This window comes from Equus quagga, chromosome 9, assembly GCF_021613505.1.
Source record: "Equus quagga isolate Etosha38 chromosome 9, UCLA_HA_Equagga_1.0, whole genome shotgun sequence".
Classification (NCBI taxonomy): Eukaryota; Metazoa; Chordata; class Mammalia; order Perissodactyla; family Equidae; genus Equus; species Equus quagga.
In genome coordinates, this window is record NC_060275.1 from 53,210,370 (window position 1) to 53,233,599 (window position 23,230).

The 23,230-nt window shown below is 37.3% G+C and overlaps 1 protein-coding gene across 1 annotated transcript in view; it reads left to right on the forward strand.

The window, feature by feature from the left end:
- THOC1 (THO complex subunit 1) overlaps window positions 1–23,230 on the forward strand; it is a 53,642-nt gene that overhangs the window by 27,340 nt on the left and 3,072 nt on the right. The window contains exons 12-18 of the mRNA XM_046672135.1: window positions 12,294–12,394; window positions 14,351–14,417; window positions 14,616–14,666; window positions 14,758–14,828; window positions 15,245–15,340; window positions 16,128–16,193; window positions 21,485–21,568. Of these exons, the coding sequence (XP_046528091.1) occupies window positions 12,294–12,394; window positions 14,351–14,417; window positions 14,616–14,666; window positions 14,758–14,828; window positions 15,245–15,340; window positions 16,128–16,193; window positions 21,485–21,568 (536 nt within the window). The remainder of the gene's footprint in view (window positions 1–12,293; window positions 12,395–14,350; window positions 14,418–14,615; window positions 14,667–14,757; window positions 14,829–15,244; window positions 15,341–16,127; window positions 16,194–21,484; window positions 21,569–23,230) is intronic.

The following is a 23,230-nucleotide window of genomic DNA, read 5'->3' on the forward strand; positions in this document are numbered from 1 at the left end:
AAAATATACCATTTTAAGACCCTCATTTTGAAAAACTACCAAAGGATGGTCTTCAAGAGGAAGGAAATTGAATCCCTAAGAAAGGCGTGGGATACAGAAAGCAATGGTGAGCACAAAAATTGAAAAATACAACAGAAAATTTACTACTGACTAAAAACAAAAAAGTCCTAATAACTGATTTAAAAATTTTTTTAATGTGGAATTTAAACTAGATGAGAACAATATGAGAGAGGAAAACAGCTGTTTAATGAGTAATTTAAGCATATACTGCAGTCCTTATAATCTTCAGGAGGAAGAAAAGAATATTGAATAGCTTTAGATTTTATTAAATATATTAAAAGAGAAACCACCAAAAGAAAGAAAACCTGTAGCTCTCAAACGGCAAAGAGGTAAAAAGGGGATAGGAAGGAATGTAGACTACTTTATAAATCCAACAGGTGGCAAGAAGGGAGAAAAAAAGCAAAAGGGAGGGTAGAAATAAGTCCAAATATATCAGTAATAACCATGTAAGCTGATTTAATTTACCTAATAAGGCATTATCAGTATATTAATTTAAATGAAACAAACATATAAACCTCTTTGATTGAATAAAGAATTCATAATTTTTATTTTACTCTATGTAGAAGAAGGGAAGAAAATCCCAAAGCTCTTCTAGCTTAACAAAGAACTTTCCGAAAGATAGATACCTTTCAAAAAACTGAAATATCAATTTAAATAATAATATCAGGGGGCTGGCCCCGTAGCCGAGTGATTAAGTTCAGGCACTCCGCTTTGGCGGCCCAGGGTTTTGCAGGTTCAGATCCTGGGTATGGACATGGCACCGCTCATCAGGCCACGCTGAGGCGGCATCCCACATGCCACAGCTAGAAGGACCCACAACTAAAAAATATACAACTATGTACTGGGGGACTTTGGGGGAGAAAAAGCAGAAAAAAAAAAAAGAAGAAGATTGGCAACAGTTGTTAGCTCAGGTGCCAATCTTTAGGGGAAAAAAAATAATAGTATGATCAGGGCAAAAAAGTTACAAAATACTACAACCAGTAACAGTTATATACTTTTAGGAGTTATAAGTTACATTTCTCAGGACATGACAGCTATTTCAAACCTCTGGATGTCTTCAAAGACTTTTTTTGTACAAATGACGTTTCCAAGGACATTTTAATAACAGAAGCAGGATTTTACATTTTCAGAGAAATCTCCATAGTGGAGTATAAGATTGATGCTTTGGTATCAATCTCCGTTCACCACTTTATCAGAACTGGCTTTCTGAATAGTCTCCTTTCTGGATTCTCTGTGAACTTTCTTTGACCAGCAGTGTGGAGAGCATGAGCTTTCAGGGTTAAGCACTGGAATTCCATTAGTTAATATTTTGAGAGAAGTAAAAGCAGCTTTGAGAAGCTTAAAACTTTACAATATTGGAAAGAAAAAGGCGCAGAGAACTGTAACAAAGAGAAGGTGAGGCGTGATGTTTCACATCTTCAGTTCTGTTCTTTATTGCCTCTTAAGCAACAACTTGATCTTAAATTTAGATCTATAGAAGAACCCTTCTTTTACATTCTTCATGTTTTTCCTGTGTATTTCCAGTGTTTACTACTCAATATCCAAGTGAAACTATTTGTAATGCGTTATCTGTAGCCTTAAAAGTATGCCCTATTTGATAAGTTTTACCGCTCCACTGAAAGAAGCCTTCCAGCATCTCTATAATACCTTATGTAATGTTTTAAATCCCAGGATTTCTGAAAAGGCCATCATACCTAAATACATGCTAATCTGATGCTACTTCTCTACAACTTTCTTCTGGTTCTAGATCTGCACAAAAAATGCTCTGATTTTTCAAGGATATAGGTGCCTTATTCCTTGCCAGTGAGAACCAGCTAAAGTGAAATCTAAAGCCATAGAATTATCTAAAGCATAAGTCTATAGCCTGTCATTTTAGTGGGGAGCAGGTTTAGAGAAGCAGTCTTGTCATTATAAGGTTAGGTCTTTCACCACTCAAATAGAGCATATAACTTCATCTGATGAGAATCTTATAACTCAGAAGCGTTGTGCTTTGCTTACGTGAATGTGGTCACACTTTTCCTAGGAGACTCAGGAGATGATGCATGGCAAGGATGATATAACCTTTAGAGTTAGAGACAGGCCAGTCATATGGCAGCTATAGTTAGGCACAGGTTCTACAAATAAAATAGGTTTCTTTCTAAATTATCATACCTTCTTTCTTAAAGATAGAAGTTGCCCTCAGAAACAAAGTGGCATTGTAATTTTCAAGGGCCACTTTTTTGTGCTGCCTAGGGTATGATTGTAAACACTAATTTCTAATAATATGGTTCCCTTGTTAGCATATCAAAATAATCTAGGGCTCTCAGTTGCTAAACATGGTACTGAGACATCTGTATTTTATTTTTTAGTAGAGAAGTACCTATTCTTTTTTTTTTTTAAGATTTTATTTTTTTCCTTTTTCTCCCAAAAGCCCCCCGGTACATAGTTGTATATTCTTTGTTGTGGGTCCTAGTTGTGGCATGTGGGACACTGCCTCAGTGTGGTTTGATGAGTGGTGCCATGTCCACGCCCAGGATTCGAACCAACGAAACACTGGGCCGCCTGCAGCGGAGCGTGCGAACTTAACCACTCGGCCACCGGGCCAGCCCCCAAGAAGTACCTATTCTTCAAGTTTAGTCCAGAGTCATACTCAGAAATTTTACTAGAGGCTTTCACGTCTAATTATCCAATTTGTTGTACCATGTGAAATGTATTATAGGAATTCTTCCCTTAGCACTATGTAGCATGTAAAAGCAGAACCAACATTTTAAAGCATTTAAGTACCCTGAGTATTAAGATGATGGTTAAAGGAATGTATTTTTCTATCTTTGAGTTCTCATAGAAAAGAGTATGGTACCACTAACTAGGTGTAGGCTTCAGGATTACCCAGTCCTTCAGAATACTAACTCCCTCTTCCGTTTACAATTGAGACTCAATGACCAAAGGAAAAAGATCAGGTGGAATACTCAGTAGCCAGTACTTACCAGGGTGGTTACCCACAGTCACGCACTGTTGATCCCAGTGTGCTCATTGGGCTATTGTTGTTCAGGGAGAAAAGAAAATTAACAGTTCTGCCCAGTCTGCATTGTGTGAAGAGCTCTCAAATAAAGACTTTTGGTCATTTAAAAAAAAAGTTCCTGGCAGAAAGAAACTATGGAAATAGTGATTCTGCCTTAAATTTTTCATACTTTTTGTATACATTTAAGAGGTAGCCAGGGCTGAATTTTTATTTAGTGAAGGCAAAGACAGGTCTGTTTCTTTATGAAACATTACAGTCTCGTTAGGAACAAATGAATGGTAGTAGTAAGACCCCACCTGTTAACAAGCAGGCGGCTAATCACTATCGTATAATTTCTTTAATTTCATTGGTTGTTTTATATGGGACACCCTTTAAACAGGTGTGAGAGGTTTTTGGACAACTCAGGAACACAGTTTGAGTTTTCCTTCTCTGCAGGCCAGAGAAAGAGCCAGCCCACCAGGTGTTTCCAGGACCTACCATGAGGTTCCTATACGTTGTCACCATGGTCTGAAATTTAAGTAGAAACTCAATCATTGGTCCCCGCGCCCCCAGAGAAAAAGAAGTTAATAGCAAAAAGCTGTTAAATGGGTAGGGCTGACATTTTCTTAGATCCAAGATGGAAGGCCTTACACTTTAAAAATCATATAGGCACTCAGCAGTTCTCAGCAAGATTGTAGCACTGTTTTCCACTGATGAACCTTGATGTAAATCAGTCTTCAGGCTTTATGTCTTGACACCGTCCATCTGAGTCAACGCATAGGGCTTCACACAGCTGTGATTAGAATGATTGATAGACTTGATTTGGGCTTTGAAATCACCTAACACAACACTATCTAACACATCATTGTTGGGCCTTTGGGTGGCCACTGAGGAAGTAACAGAAACTTTGTTGGCCTGCCATTAATATTTCATGAGGAGAGAAACCAAATCTTCTGTTTACTATAGATATCATTGTCATATGAGCTATAGGCAGCATGTCTAGCCACTTTAGTTGAATTACATACAGACTCTTGAGTTAGTTTATTTTTCAGAATTCTATTTTGATGTTTGACTATCTCTGCTGAGTCTAAGTTGTGTGGGTAGTGAAGGCATTGATGAATCTTGAGGTCTTCACAAACTTTGCAATTCGTTTGAAGTCTTTTGCTGACACTCATGTCCGTTTTAGCGTATGGGTAGGCTTCCACCCATCTGAAAAGGTAAATGCAATTACTAAAACCTTTTTGTATGATTGACATTTTTTATAGGAATAAAATCAACCTAAAATGGTCCTCAAAGTAGGAGGCATGAGCTACCCTCTTTATTGTGACACTTTTGTACTCAGTGGGCCTGACAAATGGGACAGCTCTTTAAATATCATTCAGCATATTGGGAAATTTAGAGCATACTCATCATTCTTTATTAGTTTTCAAGTCCTCTGTGTGTGTGAGTGAAGCCATGGTCACAGAAGCAAGCAAGATAAGAGAGCAAATTCTTTGGTGCTACCACGCAGCCATCTAGGAAAGACTAAAGACAGTCAGGGTACAAAAGATACCCTGCCAATGTAGGCTCTGGTTTGGAGCCTAATTCTGAAGAAGGACAAAGTCTAAAAGAATTGGCAGAGGAGACTAGTTAATTGATATAAGAGCAAAGATAGAATAAGAAATGGCCCAACATTGCTATGTTATTAGCCAGAGTAATCAAAATTAATAATAGGTATAGCAGAAGAACCATTAAAAATGTTGACTCCTCTAGAAGTGAGAGCTCTCATCATTTTTATAGCACTACGTACTAATGATTTGCACAAAGGCATAAAGAAGTCAGTATATTTGTAAATGTTTAACAGACCTTTGAAAAGAAAATGTTCCCTGATGAGGGCAATAATTACTGCCACCTGGACAGAACATATAGCGGTCACAGAACATTTTACTACCTTTGAGAACAGACTGCATACCCAGAGACTTAATTTTGTTTCTCTGAGTTAATCAGATTCCCTCTTCTATGATATATGTGTTTATTAACTTTAAATATACTTTACTATATGTGTTTTATTATATCAAACAATATATGTAGTGACAATAAAACTTTAAGTTTAAAAACTCTGGTTTTTAAAACAATTTTATTAGGTATGTTGAAAAGTGTACATTGATTTCACAATCTTAATTTGAGTATTATGAAGAACAAATGTATTTATAGTCAGAGAAACTTAGGCTAAAAACATGTAGGAATTGAATAGTGGTTAGGTACTTTTTGTTTTTTTCCATATCTGAATTTTAATTTCTTTAAAAGTTTCTTAAGGAAAACACAGATTATTGAAACTTTATCAGATAGTGTAGGAGTATTCTGTAGAGTCACATAATTTGCAGTATTGTCTGAGGTTTATGAAACCAATATATAGACATTGGCAATTTAAGCACAATTTGGTGTAGTTGTTCACCCATGTTTGTGTTTAAATAATCCTAAGTATTAGTAGAGGTAACAACAGAACCGATGTTGTTTGAGAAGTTCCATTTAATTTAGGCTTTCGAAGGCAGAAAAGAAGTTTTGCATTTGCTAAAATAGTTTATGTTTTATGTTAATTGGGAGTATTAGGGAAAAAGATCAAAACTTAAATTTTTGGTATTTATTTTACTGAGGAATATTACAACCCTCTAGATCTTCTCAGAAGCATTAGTACAGAAGGCTCTCTTAAACCTTTCCATTGCTGACTGTACCTTTAAGTTACCTTTTTACTAAAGAAAAAGAGCTGACAAAAGATATCTCCCTGGCAGTGGATGTATCTTTCTTTATCTTGTAATTCGTCAGGGAAACTGAGATCCTTAAACTAAAATTAGATTTCCATTTTTTTAAGAACTTGTTTTTTGAAAGAAAGTTTTAAAAAAATTATTACTGTAAATAGGAATACTATTTAAATTTATAATTTAGTCTTTATACAGTTATTTATATATTCTCAAAAACCAAAGTTTTATAATTCAGTTGAAACAGATATATGGAAGGTACCTATTCTAGGTGGAAAACCATTTTACAGTTTAGTCCTCTAAACCCTAATTTAGCGTCTAATTCATTTGTGAAAATTAAAAGTCTAAATCAGGCTATCTTAGTAAACATAATGACTCTGGAACCTGTATTTTCTCCCAGTCTGGGGAGAAAATGGAAATATTCAAAGCATTTGGAGTTTTGGCTTGATTTCTTAATTGTCTGAGGAGAGTTTTAACAGCTCTCCCAGGATTATATAAGAACTTAGTGGTCCCTTTAAATAATTTAATAAGTACTCTAGTACACTTGAGAGATTTTATACTTTTCTATGAATCTCTCAAGGTACACAGTTGATCAGAGTTTTGTACAATATACTCATATACTCATTTCATTTTTTGAGAAATATGCCACGCCTACAGCCATCCTACTTTTGCATTACAAAGTCTGATTAAGGGGATTGATGAAAACCCTATGGCAAGCATCATACATGTGATCAAACTTTCAGAAGTATTCCCAGTAAATTCAAGAACAAGGCACATTTAAATGTCTACTAGCGTATTTTTGTTCAGTGCTATAATGGAGGACCTAGCCATGTCATTAAGAGAAAACAAAAAAGAAATAGGAGTTATAAGTATGGGAGAGAGAAGAGTGTACTGTCCCTATTTGAAGGTAATATAACCATCTACAGAGAAATCCAAGAGAACCAACAAACTTAGAATTAAGGCGACTTTAGCAAGATTACAAGAAAAACAGCAGTAGTGCTCTTATAAGAAACCAATGAAAACTAATACCTAGGAGTAATCTTGATGGAGAAAATTACAAAAATGGAGAGAGATGACTACATTTATAGACAGGAAGACCCAGTGCCACTTCTCCCCAAATGTATCCATAAATTCAGTGTATTTTGAATCAAATCCAAACGGGTTTTTTGAGAGAACTTGAAAAGTTGGTCTTAAAGTTTTATGGAAAAACGAAAAGGCAAGAGTAAGAAGAATTTGAAAAAGGTAGGAAAAATTGCCCTATCAGATATTAAGTCCTATAAAGCTCTAATAATTAAAACAGTGAGGAAATTATTAGTACAGGTATATAGAAGAAAAAAAAACCTGGAGCAATAGAAAACACAAACTATAGGAAAGATTGATATACAAAAGAGGTTACATTACAAATTAGTAAGGAAAAGATGGATTCTTCTTAATAAATGTTGCTTAGACAATTCATTATCCATATGGAAAAAATAAAATTCAATCCATAATTTAGTACATGCACAAGGCTCAATTCCAGGTTAATTAAAAGTCTAATTAGAGAAAAGCAAAACTTTTAAACATTTAGAAGAAAATGTAACATGTTTTATTTGGAGTAGGGAAAAGTTTCTTGAGTCACAAAAAGCACAAATCATGAGGGAAAGATCAATATATTTAATATTAAAATGTAAAAGTCTTGAATAGTATAAGATACCATATACAAAGTGAAAAGACAAGCCACAAGCTAGGAGAAGATATTCACCACCTGTGTAACTGAAAAAGATTAGTATTCTGAACCTTCCATTGATAAAAAGACAGCCCAGTGGAAAACGGGGAAGATGGTGCAAACAGGTAATTTACAGATGTAGAAACCTGAATGGCTGCTAAGCTTATAAAAGATGCTAAACATCTCTAGTAGCTGAAGAAATTAAAATGATGAGATGATAATTTCACACTTATCGAATTGACAAAAATAAAAAAGCCTAACAATAAATGGTATTGGCAAAGGTAAGGGAAAAGGAGAATTTTCATACACTCCTGGTTCAATTAGAAATTGATGCAACCATTTTGTAAAGCAATTTTATAATAACTAGCAAAGTTAAAACTTTTGTTCCTAGATGTGGCCCCTAGAGAATCACACACATGCACAAGGAAATGTATAAGAAGACGTAGATTATGTGTTTGTAAATGAAAGTTTGGAAACAACCTGAGTGTTCATAAGCAGGAGACTGGGTGGTAAATTTATATGGTAGAGTACTATAAAGCACTGACGTGGATGAGCTAGAGCAGGGATAGGCAAATCTGGCTTACTGCCTCTTTTTGTGAGTGAGTTTTATTGGCACATAGCCACGTTCATTCCTTTACGTATTGTTTACAGCTGCTTTTGCACTGCAACAGCACAGAGAAGCAGTTGTGACGGAAACTGTACGATCCACAGAGCCTAAGATGAGTTACTGTCTGGCCCTTCACAGAAACTTGCCAGCCCCTGAACTAGAGCTACGTGTATTAAGTTGTGCAAATTTCAAACATAATGTTGTGTGAAAATAGCTTATTGCAGAATAATATGTATAGAGTTTGAAAACGCAGAATACCTCGATATATTATTTATAGACACCTACATGTGTAGTGATAGTATAAAATATGCATTACAATCCTAAACAACAAATACATGTAGTGCTTACATAGCCGAGGGAGGGAGGGGGAGAGGAGAAGGGAGATTATAGTGGGGGCTTCAGCAGTTTCGATAAGATTCTATTTGGCAAATGTGGAACAAGTGAAATGTTATGATTTAATATGTAACTGGATAGTAGGACATGAATGTGTATTACTTAACTATACCTTTTTGAACATTTAAAATATTTCATAATTTGAAAATTGGATAATTTGATCTCAGGTGATGTGTTAATAATGACGAATTAGTAAGATTTTAATTGCTGAGAATGCTCTAAATATTTTGTTTTCTAGCACAGATTTTTAAAGTACTTTGTGTTAAAGTGATAGAAATGGAAGATTTCAAACTTCAGTTTAATTTTACCAGGAATATTGTTTACATGTACAATTTATTGACAGAAAGGCACATAAGGATAACTAAGAAGAATGGCATGAGATTTTTTAGGTTTAGAATAATAATCAGGAAGGCTGAGGCCTGAGCTAGGATGTGCAGTATAAGCTAAGGACAGTAAAAGACCCTTTGTTCAAGAAACAAAGAAATATTTGACCCATTGCATGATTGTTAATCGTGTAGTTTAAAAATAACCGAAGAAAAGAAGAACTAGAAAATATATATTAAGGAAGAAAATACAACTGAGTATGCCAGTTTTAGTCTCAGCTCTGTCACTAACTAGCTGTGTAACCTTGCAGAGTCATTTTAACTCCTCGGGGCCTAGTTTTCTTAAGTATAATGTTGAAGCAGTTAGCTTGAATGCTCACAGTAGGCCTTTCCCACCTCTGATTCAATGTCTTGTTGACTCCTGTTTTCAATCTATTGTTTCTATCAAAAAAAATTATCTTCCAACATAAAAAATAAATGTGGTAAAGGGGGCTTAAAGCTCAAGGTAGTTGAAGAGTTCCTAAACAGCACCTAGCCACTTTAGTTCATCTCTTCAGGCCAGGAAGTCCTGTCTCCAATCCAGACTGAACTATGTAGGGGCTTCAAACAGGCCAGTCTCTTACTTGGCTCAGAATCTTTGTACCTGCTGTTTCTTTGTTCCCGCATACTCTCCAACTTTAGGTTTGCTCCTGTGGTTTATACTTATTGTTTTTTCCAGGAAGGCTTCCTGGAGTTGCTTAGGCAAACAGGTGGGTGGTGGAGCCTCTTACTGAATTTGCCAACACTGGAGAAGACCAGGCTTTGTGGGGAAACTTGGTGTGTTTTATTGTGGACTTGCAGTCCCATCAAGTGTCAGTTAAACATTCAGGTAGAAATATGTAGTAGGTTCTTGAATATATAAATCTGGAAATTAGGAACAAGATCTAGGTTGAGAGTATAGATTTTGGAGTTATTGGCTTATATGTGGTAATTAAAGGAGGAGAAAGTAGACTGGAAAGAGAAGAATTCTTAGTGTGGAACTGAATCCTGAAGAAAACCAACAAGGTAGAAGGAAGGGAGGAGGAGAGAAGAAGATTGAAGAGTAGCCAGTGAAAATGGAGAAAAACTAGAAAAGTGTGACCTCCTGGAAGCCAAGCAGATCAAGGAGGATGAGGACTGTGAAACGAGTGTTCACTGGATTCAACAACAAAGTCATTGGTGATCTTGGCAAAAACACTTTGAGTGGGTTGATGAACCAGAAAGCCACAGATTGTAGCAAGATGAGGAGTAAGTTGGAAACAGTGACTGTAGCCAGTTCTTTCAAGCAGCTTTGCTCTTCGAGGAGGATAAAGTGAGGCTGTAAGGTCTCTTTGAGAGAAGTTGTTTAATACTAATGGAAAGGAGCTTGGAAAGAAGGAAGGGCTGAAGATACAGGCACCAGGGCAGTTAACTGCTGGAACTCAACTTAGGGAGTTGGCATGTCCACATGGAAGGATTACTTTTAGCAATGAAGGTGTTGTGACAGAAGAAATGAAGAAAACAAGGATGTGGATGCAGCTGAAACTTCCAATTTAGTGAACTTTTCTCCTCATTGAAGGTGGAGGTAGCTATCTACCGACAGCAAGAGGGGTAGTAAGTAGTGTTTTGATAAGTGGAAAAGGTTTGAAAAAGTTGCTGTGGAGAAGAGGAGAGAGAATAGCCTTGGAGAATAAAGAAAGATTCCTGATTAGAGACAGGAAAGAGTTTTACATTGGAGACAGGAACTTAGCGGTGGTACCATCTGCATAGCGTGTGATTTGTATTTCCTTTCAAGCAGCTCCACCCGCAGCCTAGATTGGAAGCCTTAGTGTTGGTATAGAGAAGGTGAGTAACAGTTGGATTGGTCCAAGGTTGCCATTTTGCTCAGTAGATATGGCAGAAGCATGGGACAAGGGTGTTGAGGAAGTTGGCAAGAAAATGGTTGAGATAAACCAAGAAGTCTAGACCAGGGTTCAGCCACTTACAGATCTGGCCCACTGTCTGTTTTTTGGTTTTTTACATTTTAAGTGTTTACATAAGTACCAACATAATATCCATAATATGCCTCTTGGCTTACATAGCCTAAAAAATTTATTGACTGGCCCTCTAAGAAAAAGTTTGCCAACCCCTTATTTAGACTAAAGTAGGATTATAGTAAAAACACAATGGGACTAACAGATAGGCAGGAAATAGAGGATTCAAGAGACTGAAGGTCTCAATAAGGTCCACATATTAGGTACATTGGGACAACTGAGTGAGAGACCCGGAAAAATAGGAGATTGTAGTGAGAGGATTGTGAATTAAAGATTTCAGAGTTGGGGCAGCTGTGAGTGATAACCAGGTCCAGCTTGTGGTTGCAGTAGTGGGCTCCAAAGTAGAGGGGCTGTGACTGTCAGTGGAGTTGAGGTCAAGGAACTGATAGTCCAGGTGGGGATAGTAAAGTTACCCAGGAGGTGGAGGAAAGGAAGACTGGGAGCATGCCATTCAGTTTGCCAGTTTGGGATGGGATATGATAAATAACAGAATCAAGTATTCAGCCCCTGAAGGTGAGGGAAACCCAAATGGAAGGCCACTCATATGTTATAAAAAAAAAGCCATGGCATTTGCTTAAACAGGAGCCAGCTGTGTGGAAGAAGTGGCTAGTGAATAAAATGGCTCGTTGAATGTTAGGCTGCGTTAGTAAATGGAAGCATAACCAAAGGAACCTGAGACCGTGAACTGGAAACAAGTTCCTAGGGCTTTCAGTTGTCTTACTGGTTATTCATTTAGAAGAAGGCAGCTTCCTATTGTTGCTCTAGGTCTGGAGGGCAGAACCAGCAAAAATTTGTGGAAGTAGACTTCAGCTTTCCTTCAGTGCTTTAGGGACATAATCAGAATGACTGCCTTCATCACTGGAGGTCATTCTTACAGGAAGAACAGCTAGGTGGTAGGGCTGTTAATTAACTTCCTCATAAATGACCTTCACTTCCTTTCTAATCCAGATTCTGTGATAATACAACTATGATACAATTTTCTCTGAAATATAAAAAAAAAAATTTATGCTATGAAATATTTATGTCAGTGGATAGCAGTGTTTTATCTGTGGTCCTGAAGTCTGAATAAAGTAAGGCAGAAGTATGAAAAAGTAAAAGGCTGCCCACTTTCCCCCACGTAAAGAAATAATGGCAAAAGGAGGGGTCCACACAGATAAACAACATAACAACAAGGAACATTGCTCATTTTTGTAGCCCTGCAAAGTCCCTGCAACAGAGTTGGTGTTCATGGTAAATAAATGAGAAGGAATTAGAGGTTAAGAATCATGTGTGAATTAAATGAAGCTTTTGCTACGCGATCCTGGGGCTTGTGCAGTAATGCCTCACATGCAGTGAGCTCTCAGCAAATTTTTTTTAATTGAAATCTTCCATTTCTATAATAGCATAACCTGTACCTTTAGGCAGAACTTGAATTTAATGTGTTGTTTTGTGTGTGTGTATGTGTGTGCTTGTTTTTTGAGTAGTTGATGGATTTACAACTGAGCGACAGTAACTTTCGTCGACACATCCTGTTGCAGTATCTCATTTTATTCCAGTATCTCAAGGGGCAGGTCAAATTCAAAAGGTAAGTTCATATGGGTAGTAAATGATGTATAAACAGCAGCAAAAAGGACTTGCTTATTGACATATTTTTCTTATATATTGGGCTCATTTTATGTGTAAGAGCCACATCTCTGAAACATTTCTTTCGCAGCAATACTAGATAATCAGGAGCTTTTGTTAGAGATACCAGATGTTAAGATACTTGTTTTAGAGAAAAGATGTTGGATATCTCTGCTGTCAGTGGCAGGTCTCTGCTCCGGGATTCCCTCATTCTCTTCTCATCTTGCTCAGACCTTCTCCAAACCTGATTTGCAAACTAAGCCAATAACACTTCTCTCCCAAGGTGTGGAGCTGTCTAGGACATTAGAACTGAAAAAACTAAAGTAAGTCTTTGAAGTACGGAGGAGTTCCAGTTTCTTTGGTGCTGCTTTCTATCTGAATAGCTCCACCTTTAGCAGAGACCATTCCTCCTGTCCCGTCCATAATTGAAGTAGAGTTCACTGTTACTTGATGGTATTTTAAGAATGCAAGACAGTTTATGCAGTATTCATGTATTATGTTGTATTAGTTGTATAAAGAATGTGGCTTTACTACCTGCTGGTTTTGAATCCCTCTTTTATCACTCACTAGCTGTAATTCAGCCCTTTCAGACTTGTAATTTTAAGATAACATGTAGCAAGCACTCAAAAATGTTATTTCTTATCCTCCAATTATTGTGGAAGTTTTAGTAGAAAGATCAAGGACTTTGGGGCCAGCCCTAGGTTTGAATTCAAGCTTTATGGCCTTGGTCAAATCATGGAGCCTCTGGAGTCTGTTGAATATGCACACGTCCTTGTTCTCAGACGTAAACAAATAACGCATGTAAAGTGCCCAGATCCTAGCGCATGATAGTCCATAAATATTTATTGGAGGGGGGGCCGGTCCCATGGCTGAGTGATTGAGTTCATGCGCTCCGCTTCGGCGGCCCAGGGTTTCGCAGGTTTGGATCCTGGACGCAGACATGGCACCGCTCATCAGGCCATGCTGAGGCGGCATCCCACATAGCACAACCAGAGGCACTCACAGCTAGAATACACAACTATGTACTGGGGGGCTTTGGGGAGAAGAAGAAGAAGAAAAAAAAAGAAGATTGGGAACAGATGTTGCCCAATCTTTAAAAAAAAGGTCCCAGTCTTTAAAAAAAAGTGATTGGATGGGTACAAAGCACCTAGTCCACAGTGAGAACTGAATTAATGGCAGCTATTAACAGTTTGGGTCTCCCTTCAGCCTTCTCTAAGGTTTTGGGTTTTTTATTCTTTGTATTTTGAATGTGTTTTAAAGAAATATAGCATGCCTTATCTGAATGTGCATCGTGTAGAGGAATATTAATATTGTCTCAGGCTCACATCTCACATTAAACTTCTTATTTTAAGAAACATTATTGCTCTGGGGGGCCGGCCCGATGGCACAGCGGTTAAGTTCACACGTTCCGCTTCTCAGCAGCGTGGGGTTTGCCGTTCGAATCCCAGGTGCAGACATGGCACCACTTGGCAAAAGCCATGCTGTGGTAGGCATCCCATGTATAAAGTAGAGGAAGATGGGCATGGACGTTAGCTCAGGGCTGGGCTTCCTCAGCAAAAAGAGGAAGATTGGCAGTAGTTAGCTCAGGACTGATCTTCCTCAAAAAAAAAAAAAAAAAAAAAAAAAAAGAAACGTTTATTGCTGTGTTCATAGTTAATCAGAATGATTAATGGAATGTTTTTCTCCTTTATACACCTTCATGTCTTCAATTCTAACCATCTTATCTTGAGGATGAAGTGCAAAAACTTTATCTTATTATCCTCTCATTTGCAATTATTCTTGGTAATTTTTGACACTGTTTACACTATGGCTGACTTACTGTTACATACCTTGTGTTTTTTTCAAGACAGTACATAAACCTTAGAATTGAATATATAGTGCTGTAACTCAAGCATGCTTTTATTGCTTTGTTCCCCAGTTCAAACTATGTTTTAACTGATGAGCAATCACTCTGGATTGAAGATACTACAAAATCAGTTTATCAAGTAAGTTCAACCTGCAACAAACCTATGATTGAACAAAATGGAAATTTAGAATTTTCTTTGTTTCAGCCCCAAATAGGAAAATAAGGATAAAGTTAAGCTCAGGTACAAGACCACAAACACTTCTTGGTTCTCTGCCTACAAACCACTCCTATGATGCAGAACGTTGTTGAAAGCTTAGTATATTCTTTCTAATCACAGCTACTATCTGAAAACCCTCCTGATGGAGAAAGATTTTCAAAGATGGTAGAGGTATGTGTTCTATATTTACATAGTCTTCTTAGCACCAAATAGAATTTCAAAGGCTTCCATTGTGCAAATGTAATTTCTTTGTTTTTCCCAGCATATATTAAACACTGAAGAAAACTGGAACTCATGGAAAAATGAAGGTTGCCCAAGTTTTGTGAAAGAAAGGTAAATATATACCCATCTCAAGAAATATGAAAAAGGCATTTCAAAATATAGTTTGACATGATTATTTTTACATTATGTACAGATATGTGTATATGTATTTCATTAAAAAAAGTAAGTTGAACTCTATAAGAATAAAACCACTTTGATTTACTTCTGTTTGAATTTTTTACTTCAAATTTCTTGTTATTAAGTTCCCAGAGCAAACTGATCTATTATTAATTATTGAAAAAAATGCTGTATACTCACTCCGTAATTTGCCCCTGGTGTGGCATTTGTCTCGTCTCTCTCATGAGTGTTCTATAGTAATATGAAGCTTTCATCTTTTCTTAGGAAGAAAATAACTAAATTTTCTCTTACAATTAAACACTCTTCCATCTCTGCTGTCCAGCTGTAATTCTATTATGTTTTCACCACAGAACATCAGATACCAAGCCGACAAGAGTAGTACGGAAGAGAACGGCACCAGAGGACTTCCTAGGGAAAGGACCCAACAAAAAGATTCTGATGGGAAAGTAAGTTAAACCATCTCCATATGTGGGATGCTATTAGTTATTTTTATATTTTGAAGACGTTACAATAAGCACTCTCCAGTTTTTGTGTTTTTCCAGCTTTTTTGTGTGTTTGGTACATACTGGTACTAAAGCAGTATGTACCAAAGCAGACCACACCCTATCTATCTATAGGGCCCATTATATGGGTTCATGCAACTAGGCAAACTTCCGTTTTGTCTCCTGCTTCCAAAATCCATGGCTCTAGGCTGTGCCATTTTTCCATGTTACAGACAAAAACAATTGCTGTTAGATTGATCCAGCTCACTTCTAGTTGTTGCAAGGTACTATAATCCTTGAATTTCTATTGCCTGCCAGCTAACTATTCATTGCTCTAGACTGGGTTTGAATATTTTTAGGAAAAAGTAATGATGATGGTATAGTGGTTAAGTCCAGTATGCTCCGCTTTGGTGGCCCAGGTTCACAGGTTTGGATCCCAAGCGTGGACCTAGACCACTCATCAAGATATGCCGTGGCAATGACCCACATACAAAATAGAGGAAGACTGGCACAGATGTTAGCTCAGGGTTAATCTTCCTCACCAAAAAAAAAATTAATGATTATTGATTATCACTAAATATATGCTGATATAAAAAATTTGCTAAATACCAAAAATAAATGTAGAAGAAAATGAAAACTCATTCTGTCACCACCCAAAAATCCACTATTTAAGTATTTTTACAGTTTTAAGGCATTTGAGGATGATGTCCATAAAAAAATGTATTTATTTACGTGTCTGTCTATTTTGTAGTGAGGAATTAACAAGGCTTTGGAATCTCTGCCCTGATAATATGGAAGCCTGTAAATCAGAGACAAGGCAAGTTTAAAATGTTTCACATGACGTGTTGCTTTTCTCAAATGTTAAGTAGAGTGGAATGGAGCCTTTTGTCAGCTATAAGCAGAGCTCAAAAGAAATTTAAGTTTATTGTGGTTGCCTTTGGCACAGCAGAATATGACTTCCTACCATAAAACACCTAGAAGTGGTGATAAATAATTGTAGAAAATAAGGATTCACCAAAAAAGAGGGAACTAAAAATTGAAGTATGAATGATTCTCACTTTTGGGAACCAGGGAACTGAGTTTTAACAGCCACAAAAGGACAAAACATAAGGCCTTAGGGCTGCACGAATTTGTAACTGAGTTTCCCCTGAATAAAGGTGAGGCCCTTGACATACTACACTATCTGTAAAAGAAGGGCAGAGTGGGAAATGGAGGGACTTGCTCGCTGGCACAGGAAACAAGGAAGCTTGTCCATTTCTACCTGCAGTGTGAGTGAAAAGGAAAAATATTCCCTGAGAAAGTATAACCACAAGTCTGCTGTAATGCAGTCTTGCAGTTTAAATTTATGGTAGCAGCAGTATAAAGGAACCCCCAAGCTAAGGGGGTGAGCTAAAGAAGTCACAGGCTGGTGTTAGAAAGCCTTCTGCAGGTCATACGTTCAACCTAAGCCACACAAGGATCCTACAAATAAAAGTCCAAAGATAAATTCACCATCCAAACTTAAAACATTCAAGAAAATAATCTACCATGAGTAAGAATCAACAGATAGAACAAGCAACAGAAGTTAGACAGCCTCTTCGGATAATAAAACCATCCGATAAAGGCTTAAAATAACTACATTTAAGATAATTAAAGACATACAAGAAGGAACTGAAAATAAGAGAAAGGAACATGACACTCAGAAAGGACCAAGTGAATCTGAAAAATATATTTCTAGCAATAAGAAAATATAGTCATTGAAATTACAAAATGTAGTAGGCAGGTTAAATAGCAGACAAGGCACAGGTGAAATAATAATAAATGATTAAGAAATCTACCCAGAAAGCACTACAGAAGGATCAAGAGTTAGAAAATATGAAAGTAAGAGTCAAGAACCGCAGAATGAGGAGGTTGAAGAAATATCTAATAAAGAAGGAAATAATAGAGAATGGGAAAGAGGCAGTAATCCAGGAGATAAGGACTGAGAATTGTTTAGAACTGAGAATAGGCATAAATTCTTAAGCTCAAGAAGTACAAGTCTTAAGTAGGATAAACAGAATAAATCCATATCTCTACACATTGTAATAAAGTCACCAGAGAGAAAAACCAGACCACCTGCAGAAGAGCAGATTGAGAAGCAGACCTCAAGAACAATAAAACCCAGAAGACAGTGGAATGACAGCTTCAAAGTGTTGAAAGCCTCAACCCAGAATTCTATAATAAATTAAACAGTGGGTCAGTCAAGAGTGATTGAGAAATAAAGTTACTTTCAAACTAAAACTGAAAATCTACCATCATCGGTCCTTACCAAAAAAGCTGTCAGAGAGAAACTGAACCCAGAAATGATGAGTAAGCTGCAAGAAGGACTGCTATGCAAAGACGCTGGTAAACATGAATAAATCTGATCAAGAACTCGCTGTATGAAACAGTAATAATTACTAATTGGGAGTTATTTAAAAAGATGGAACTAACATACTTAATAAAAGTGACATGTAATACAAGAAGGAGTGATCAGAATTAAAGAATGTTCCAGATGAAGATGGAGATCCTGAATAACTAGACTTGAAGTAAAGCATGCTTGCTAACTAAGTGTGTGAAAGAGAATAAACGAATTGAGGAAAAAGGGAAATACAGAAGATTCAAGCAGTCAAATAAAATACAGAAGGCGGCACATAAAAAACAAGTAATAGCATAAAACAATATAGTGAAAATAAATTCAAATATATAATAACAACAAATGTAAATAGACTTTCTGGTTCAAAGACAGAAGTTGGTGTTATATTTTAAAAGTTCATCTATATGTTATTTACAAGAAGCACCTTAAAAAATAAAGATGGGGAACAGTTGAAACTAAAAGAATAAAATAAGATGTAAGAGGCGTAGTTATATTGATATCAGACAGAAGAGTGTTAAAGGCTTCTAGAAGGCATTATTAAAAATAAAGACAGTCAGGGCCGGCCTGGTGGCACAGCAGTTAAGTTTGCGTGCTCCACTTTGATGGCCCAGGGTTCACCAATTCGGATCCCAGGTGCAGACCTACACACTGCTTATCAAGCTATGCTGTGGCAGGCGTACCACACAGAAAAAGATAGAAGAAGACAGGCAGAGATGTTAGCTCAGGGCCAATCTTCCTCAACAAAATAAAAAAATTAGAAAAATAAAGACAGTCAATGCATAAACAAAGGGAAAAATGCATCAGAAATATATAGATGTTCTAAACTCTATTTCCTAAGAATGTAGTCTCAACTGGCAGCATTACAATCAGAAATTGACCAATCCACTCACGAGCAGAAGAATTTTGACACTTATACTAAATGTTTACTAGAATTTTGATACCAAATAATTTCTCAGTATTTAAGAAATCAGGTAGGAAAAACTTAGTATATTTAGGATTTAACAAGACAGTTAACAGGCTTAGTTATACAGAAAACACAAATTCATTTAAATTATACATGAATAACAAACAATAAAATACTTTAAAAGCTTTAAAGCACTTCTGAATAACTCCTGAATCAAAGAAAAAAATCATAATGTAAATTAGAAAACATAGAACTAAATGATAATAAAAGTACTGTATATTTAAACTGTTGGGATCTAACTTCAGTAGAACACAGAAGGAAACTTATGACCTTATGTGTTTATAGATTTTAAAAAATCTGAAAATTAAGAGTCCAGCACTAGGAGAATAACAGAGTAAAATCATAGCAAGTAAAATAAAATTAGAAGTCAATAAAATAGCAAACAAATAATACCATCAACAAAACCCAAAAGATTTTTTTAAAGAGTAGGAAAATAAATTGCTAGCAAGATAGATAAATAAAATTAGATTTCTGCCAAATCTATGAGGAAAAGTCAACCCAGTAGAAAACTGGACAAACGAATAGATAATTTCAGAAGTGAAAACCTTAATAAACCTATGAAAAGATGCTCAACTTTGTTGTAACCAGAAGTACAGATAAAAACCACAGGGGCCGGGGGCTGGCCCTGTGGCCGAGTGGTTAAGTTTGTGCACTCCGCTGCAGGCGGCCCAGTGTTTCGTTGGTTCGAATCCTGGGCACAGACATGGCACTGCTCATCAAACCACCCTGAGGCAGCGTCCCACATGCCACAACTAGAAGGACCCACAATGAAGAATATACAACTATGTACCGGGGGGCTTTGGGGAGAAAAAGGAAAAAAATAAAATCTTTAAAAAAAAAAGCAAAAAAACCCCAAAAAACCACAGGGGCCGGCCCAATGGCGCAGCAGTTCAGTGTGCACGTTCTGCTTCTCGGTGGCCCGGGGTTCACCAGTTTGGATCCTGAGTGCGGACATGGCACCGAGTGGCACGCCATGCTGTGGTAGGTGTCCCACGTATAAAGTAGAGGAAGATGGGCACGGATGTGCGCTCAGTGCCAGTCTTCCTCAGCAAAAAGAGGAGGATTGGCAGTACTTAGCTCAGGGCTAATCTTCCTCAAAAAAGAAAAACCCACAGCAGGCAGTTTCACAGCCAAGAAATTTAGTAATTTAGAAATACCAAGATTTTGTAAGAATTGGGGATAAAAATAATTTGCCAGTGCTGCAGGTTAGAGCCTAGAATTGGTCCAGCCACTTTGGAAGGCAATTTGGCAGTAACTGGGTAGAGATGTGCACATTATAAGTCCTAGCATTTCCTTTCCTGGGTATACTGATTCTAAAGTAGTTCTTTTAAAACTCAGTTGAGAATGGTGGTTTGTGAAGTGAATTTAGTAATTGCAGCCAGCATTCTTTTTTTTTTTTTTAAGTGAAATATACTTTTGTGAAACATTAGCTTTACTTATGTCATACACATACTTGCATATATGTAAGTGTATTGCGTTGCAATATAAAGTGAATTTCCTACTGTGGGTTGCAGTGGAAGTTTGAAGGCAGTAGTGTCTAAAGAAACACTAGTTCATCTGCACAAGGAGACAGGTACAAGAGTTTGTTTAGCATTGTCATAGCAAAAATTGGGAAAACCACCTTTTATCAAGAGAATGGATAACGTGTAGCATGTTCTTGGAATGGACTACTCTTATGTTAGCACACTAGAATAAGGATGAGGACTACTGTATCATCAGAGGCCTACTTTGGAAAAATTCGGGTTGTAGAAGAGTACAAGCAGGATAGAGTTTGAAAAAGTTCAAAACAATAATGTATTTAATTAAAAAAAAAAAACAGGAATGATAAATGCCAAATTCTGAACAGAGGCTACCTCTGGGGAGAGGGGAGAACGGGATTAAGGAGAGGTGCAGGGGCACTCTCAGTTATATTTGTAGTCTTTGGAAACGCCTGGGATGTTCATTACATTAGTCCTGATTGCTGGCAATATATAGTCATTTTAAAACTAGCAAACGGTTCCACACATTTGTGAATGATAGTCTGGTTGGGATTTTAGTGTGAGCCCTGTTTTGTCTAGTGTGATAGATAGAAGAAAAGAGTGGTGCTAAACTCAAGAAACTTACAGGCAGGCCTGTAATGTTTACTGATTAGAGCATGTTATTGTAATGAAAGTCATAAGATTTGATGCTTGATTTTTCTTTAGAGAGCCCATTTTTCTCATTTTAGTCAAAGATGTCTTCAGATCCTTGGATCTTAATTATTTGCTTGACTGTATCAAAATTTTATTTCTAAAAACAAATTCAAGACAGATGCAACTAAAAACCTGCTGTGCTACCATGGAACAATCTAAAATAAGCTCAAAGTTAAACTCTTGAAATTCAGTATGGTCTGGTTATTAGTTTTGGTTTAATTCTGGTTTAAAGAAAAAAAAAATCTATGGATCTGGACATGATGTGAAAATTCCCTGCTTGCTGATGAAATTCTATGCTATGAAACCTCTGGCTGCCCTCTGACCAGTAACAATCATCACACATTACAGTGTAATAGTACAGTGCATGTTACATTACATAAAGTATAATATATAATATGGTGTAGTACCATACTTCCCCCTCTTTATTGCCCCCTTTGAGAAGTTTAGTTTTGAGCCATTTACCTACTTAAAAATCTGAGTTCCTAAGTAATCTAACTGTAACTCAAGTGTGGGTAACAGAATCTTTTACTGCTACAATTTTATGAGTATTTATTATTAAGACCATGCATGAGCCTCATTAGTTATTTTTTACTGCCCAGGGAATACATGCCAACTTTAGAGGAATTCTTTGAAGAAGCCATTGAACAGGCAGACCCTGAAAACATGGTTGAAAATGAATATAAGTAAGTAATGTTTCTCATGAGCTAATTTTCTCCAGTATTTTTCTTAGGAATTGTATGTATACTAGAATGCTTATTAAGGGAGACAGTACATAGTACTTTTCCTCCTAGGTGAGTTTATATACCAAGTTCACATTACTACACATCCTGATTTCAGTGACCATTCCCATTGACTAACAAGCAAGACTTAGAATCATACTTGTTTCAAAAAAATAAGAAAAATCCCCCTTGAGCCCACATCTCCCTCCAGGTATCACCTCTTTTCTCTGTTCCCCATAAAATCACAGTATCTCCCAACAGTCCTTAATTACTGCCTTCATTTCCTCACCTCCCATTATCTCATCAGCCCATTCCTGCTGGGCTGTCTCCCCATCACTCCACTCAAACAGCCCGTTGAGGTCACTTCATTTTTTGACTTTCAGCAGCATTCGCCAGTTGATCTCTCCCTCCTTAGGTAACGTTTTCTTCTCACTATACTCTCCTGTTTTTCCTTTTGCCTCACTGTCCTGTTTTTCCTTTTGCCTCACTGTGTTTCAGTCTCCATTGCTGGCTCCCCATCCTTTGCGTGACTCAAATTTTGGAGTAACTTCAGGACTCAGTCTTAGCTGCTGCTTCATCTAAATCTTCTAGGTGACCCCACACAGCCCCATGGTTTTCAATAGGCATCATGGTGTAGTGATTTGAGGGTCCAATCCTGGGATTCTTTACCACTTACTGGCTAGGCTACTAGAGCTAAAACCCCTCTCTGCTTGTTTCCTCATCTGTTAAATAGTAAAGGTACCCATTTCACAGGGTTATTCTGAGGATTAAGATGGTTCACTTTGAACATGCATTGCATGTAATTAGCACTCAGTGAAAACAGTGCTGTGACTAGAATTACGAGTTACAGTTTCTGTGACCTCTTAACTTGGGACTTTCTGGTCAGTCTCCATGCCTCAGCCAATGCTCTTTAAATTCACAAGTCAGATCTTCTGCTTGAAATCTTCCAGTGACTGCCTATTAAAATTAGGAGGAAACCCAAACTCCTTACTGGGGCCTAAAAGACCTCCCTGATCTGCCTCATACCTACCTCTCCAACCATGTCTTGTCTTTGGCTCATTTTCTTTCCACTCTAACCATACCAGCCCTGTTTCTGTTCTTCAACACGAAGGTTTTTCCACTTCAGGACCTTTGCTCTTGCTGTTGGGTTTGCTTGACGCTGCCCCCAATGTGTTCCCGTGGCTTGCTCTCTCACTTCAGCTCTCATCTCGGATGTTGCCTCAGAGCAGTTTTCCCTGACCAAGCAGCTCTTCCTCTCTCCCCCTGTACTGCAGTCCTGTTGTATTTCACAGCATGTATCGCCATCTGAAATTCTCATTCCTCGTGTTTTTCTCTTCCTTACCACTCTCTGAAACGGTCTTAGATCTTGTGTTTATCAATAATGATGCTTGCCAACACATTCAACATTTATTGTGTCAGATACTTCCTACCTCTAAGGTAGAAACTGTTCTTATCTCCATTTTACAGTTAAGGAAATTGAGGCAGAGGATAAATAATTCACTTTACTTCTCAGCTAGTAAATGGCGAGCCAGGAAACAAACTGTGGCATCAGGGGCCCTGCTCTTAACTACATTGTAGTGCCTCAGGTGTTCAGGGTGCACTCACGGTCTCCAAGACACGACGCCT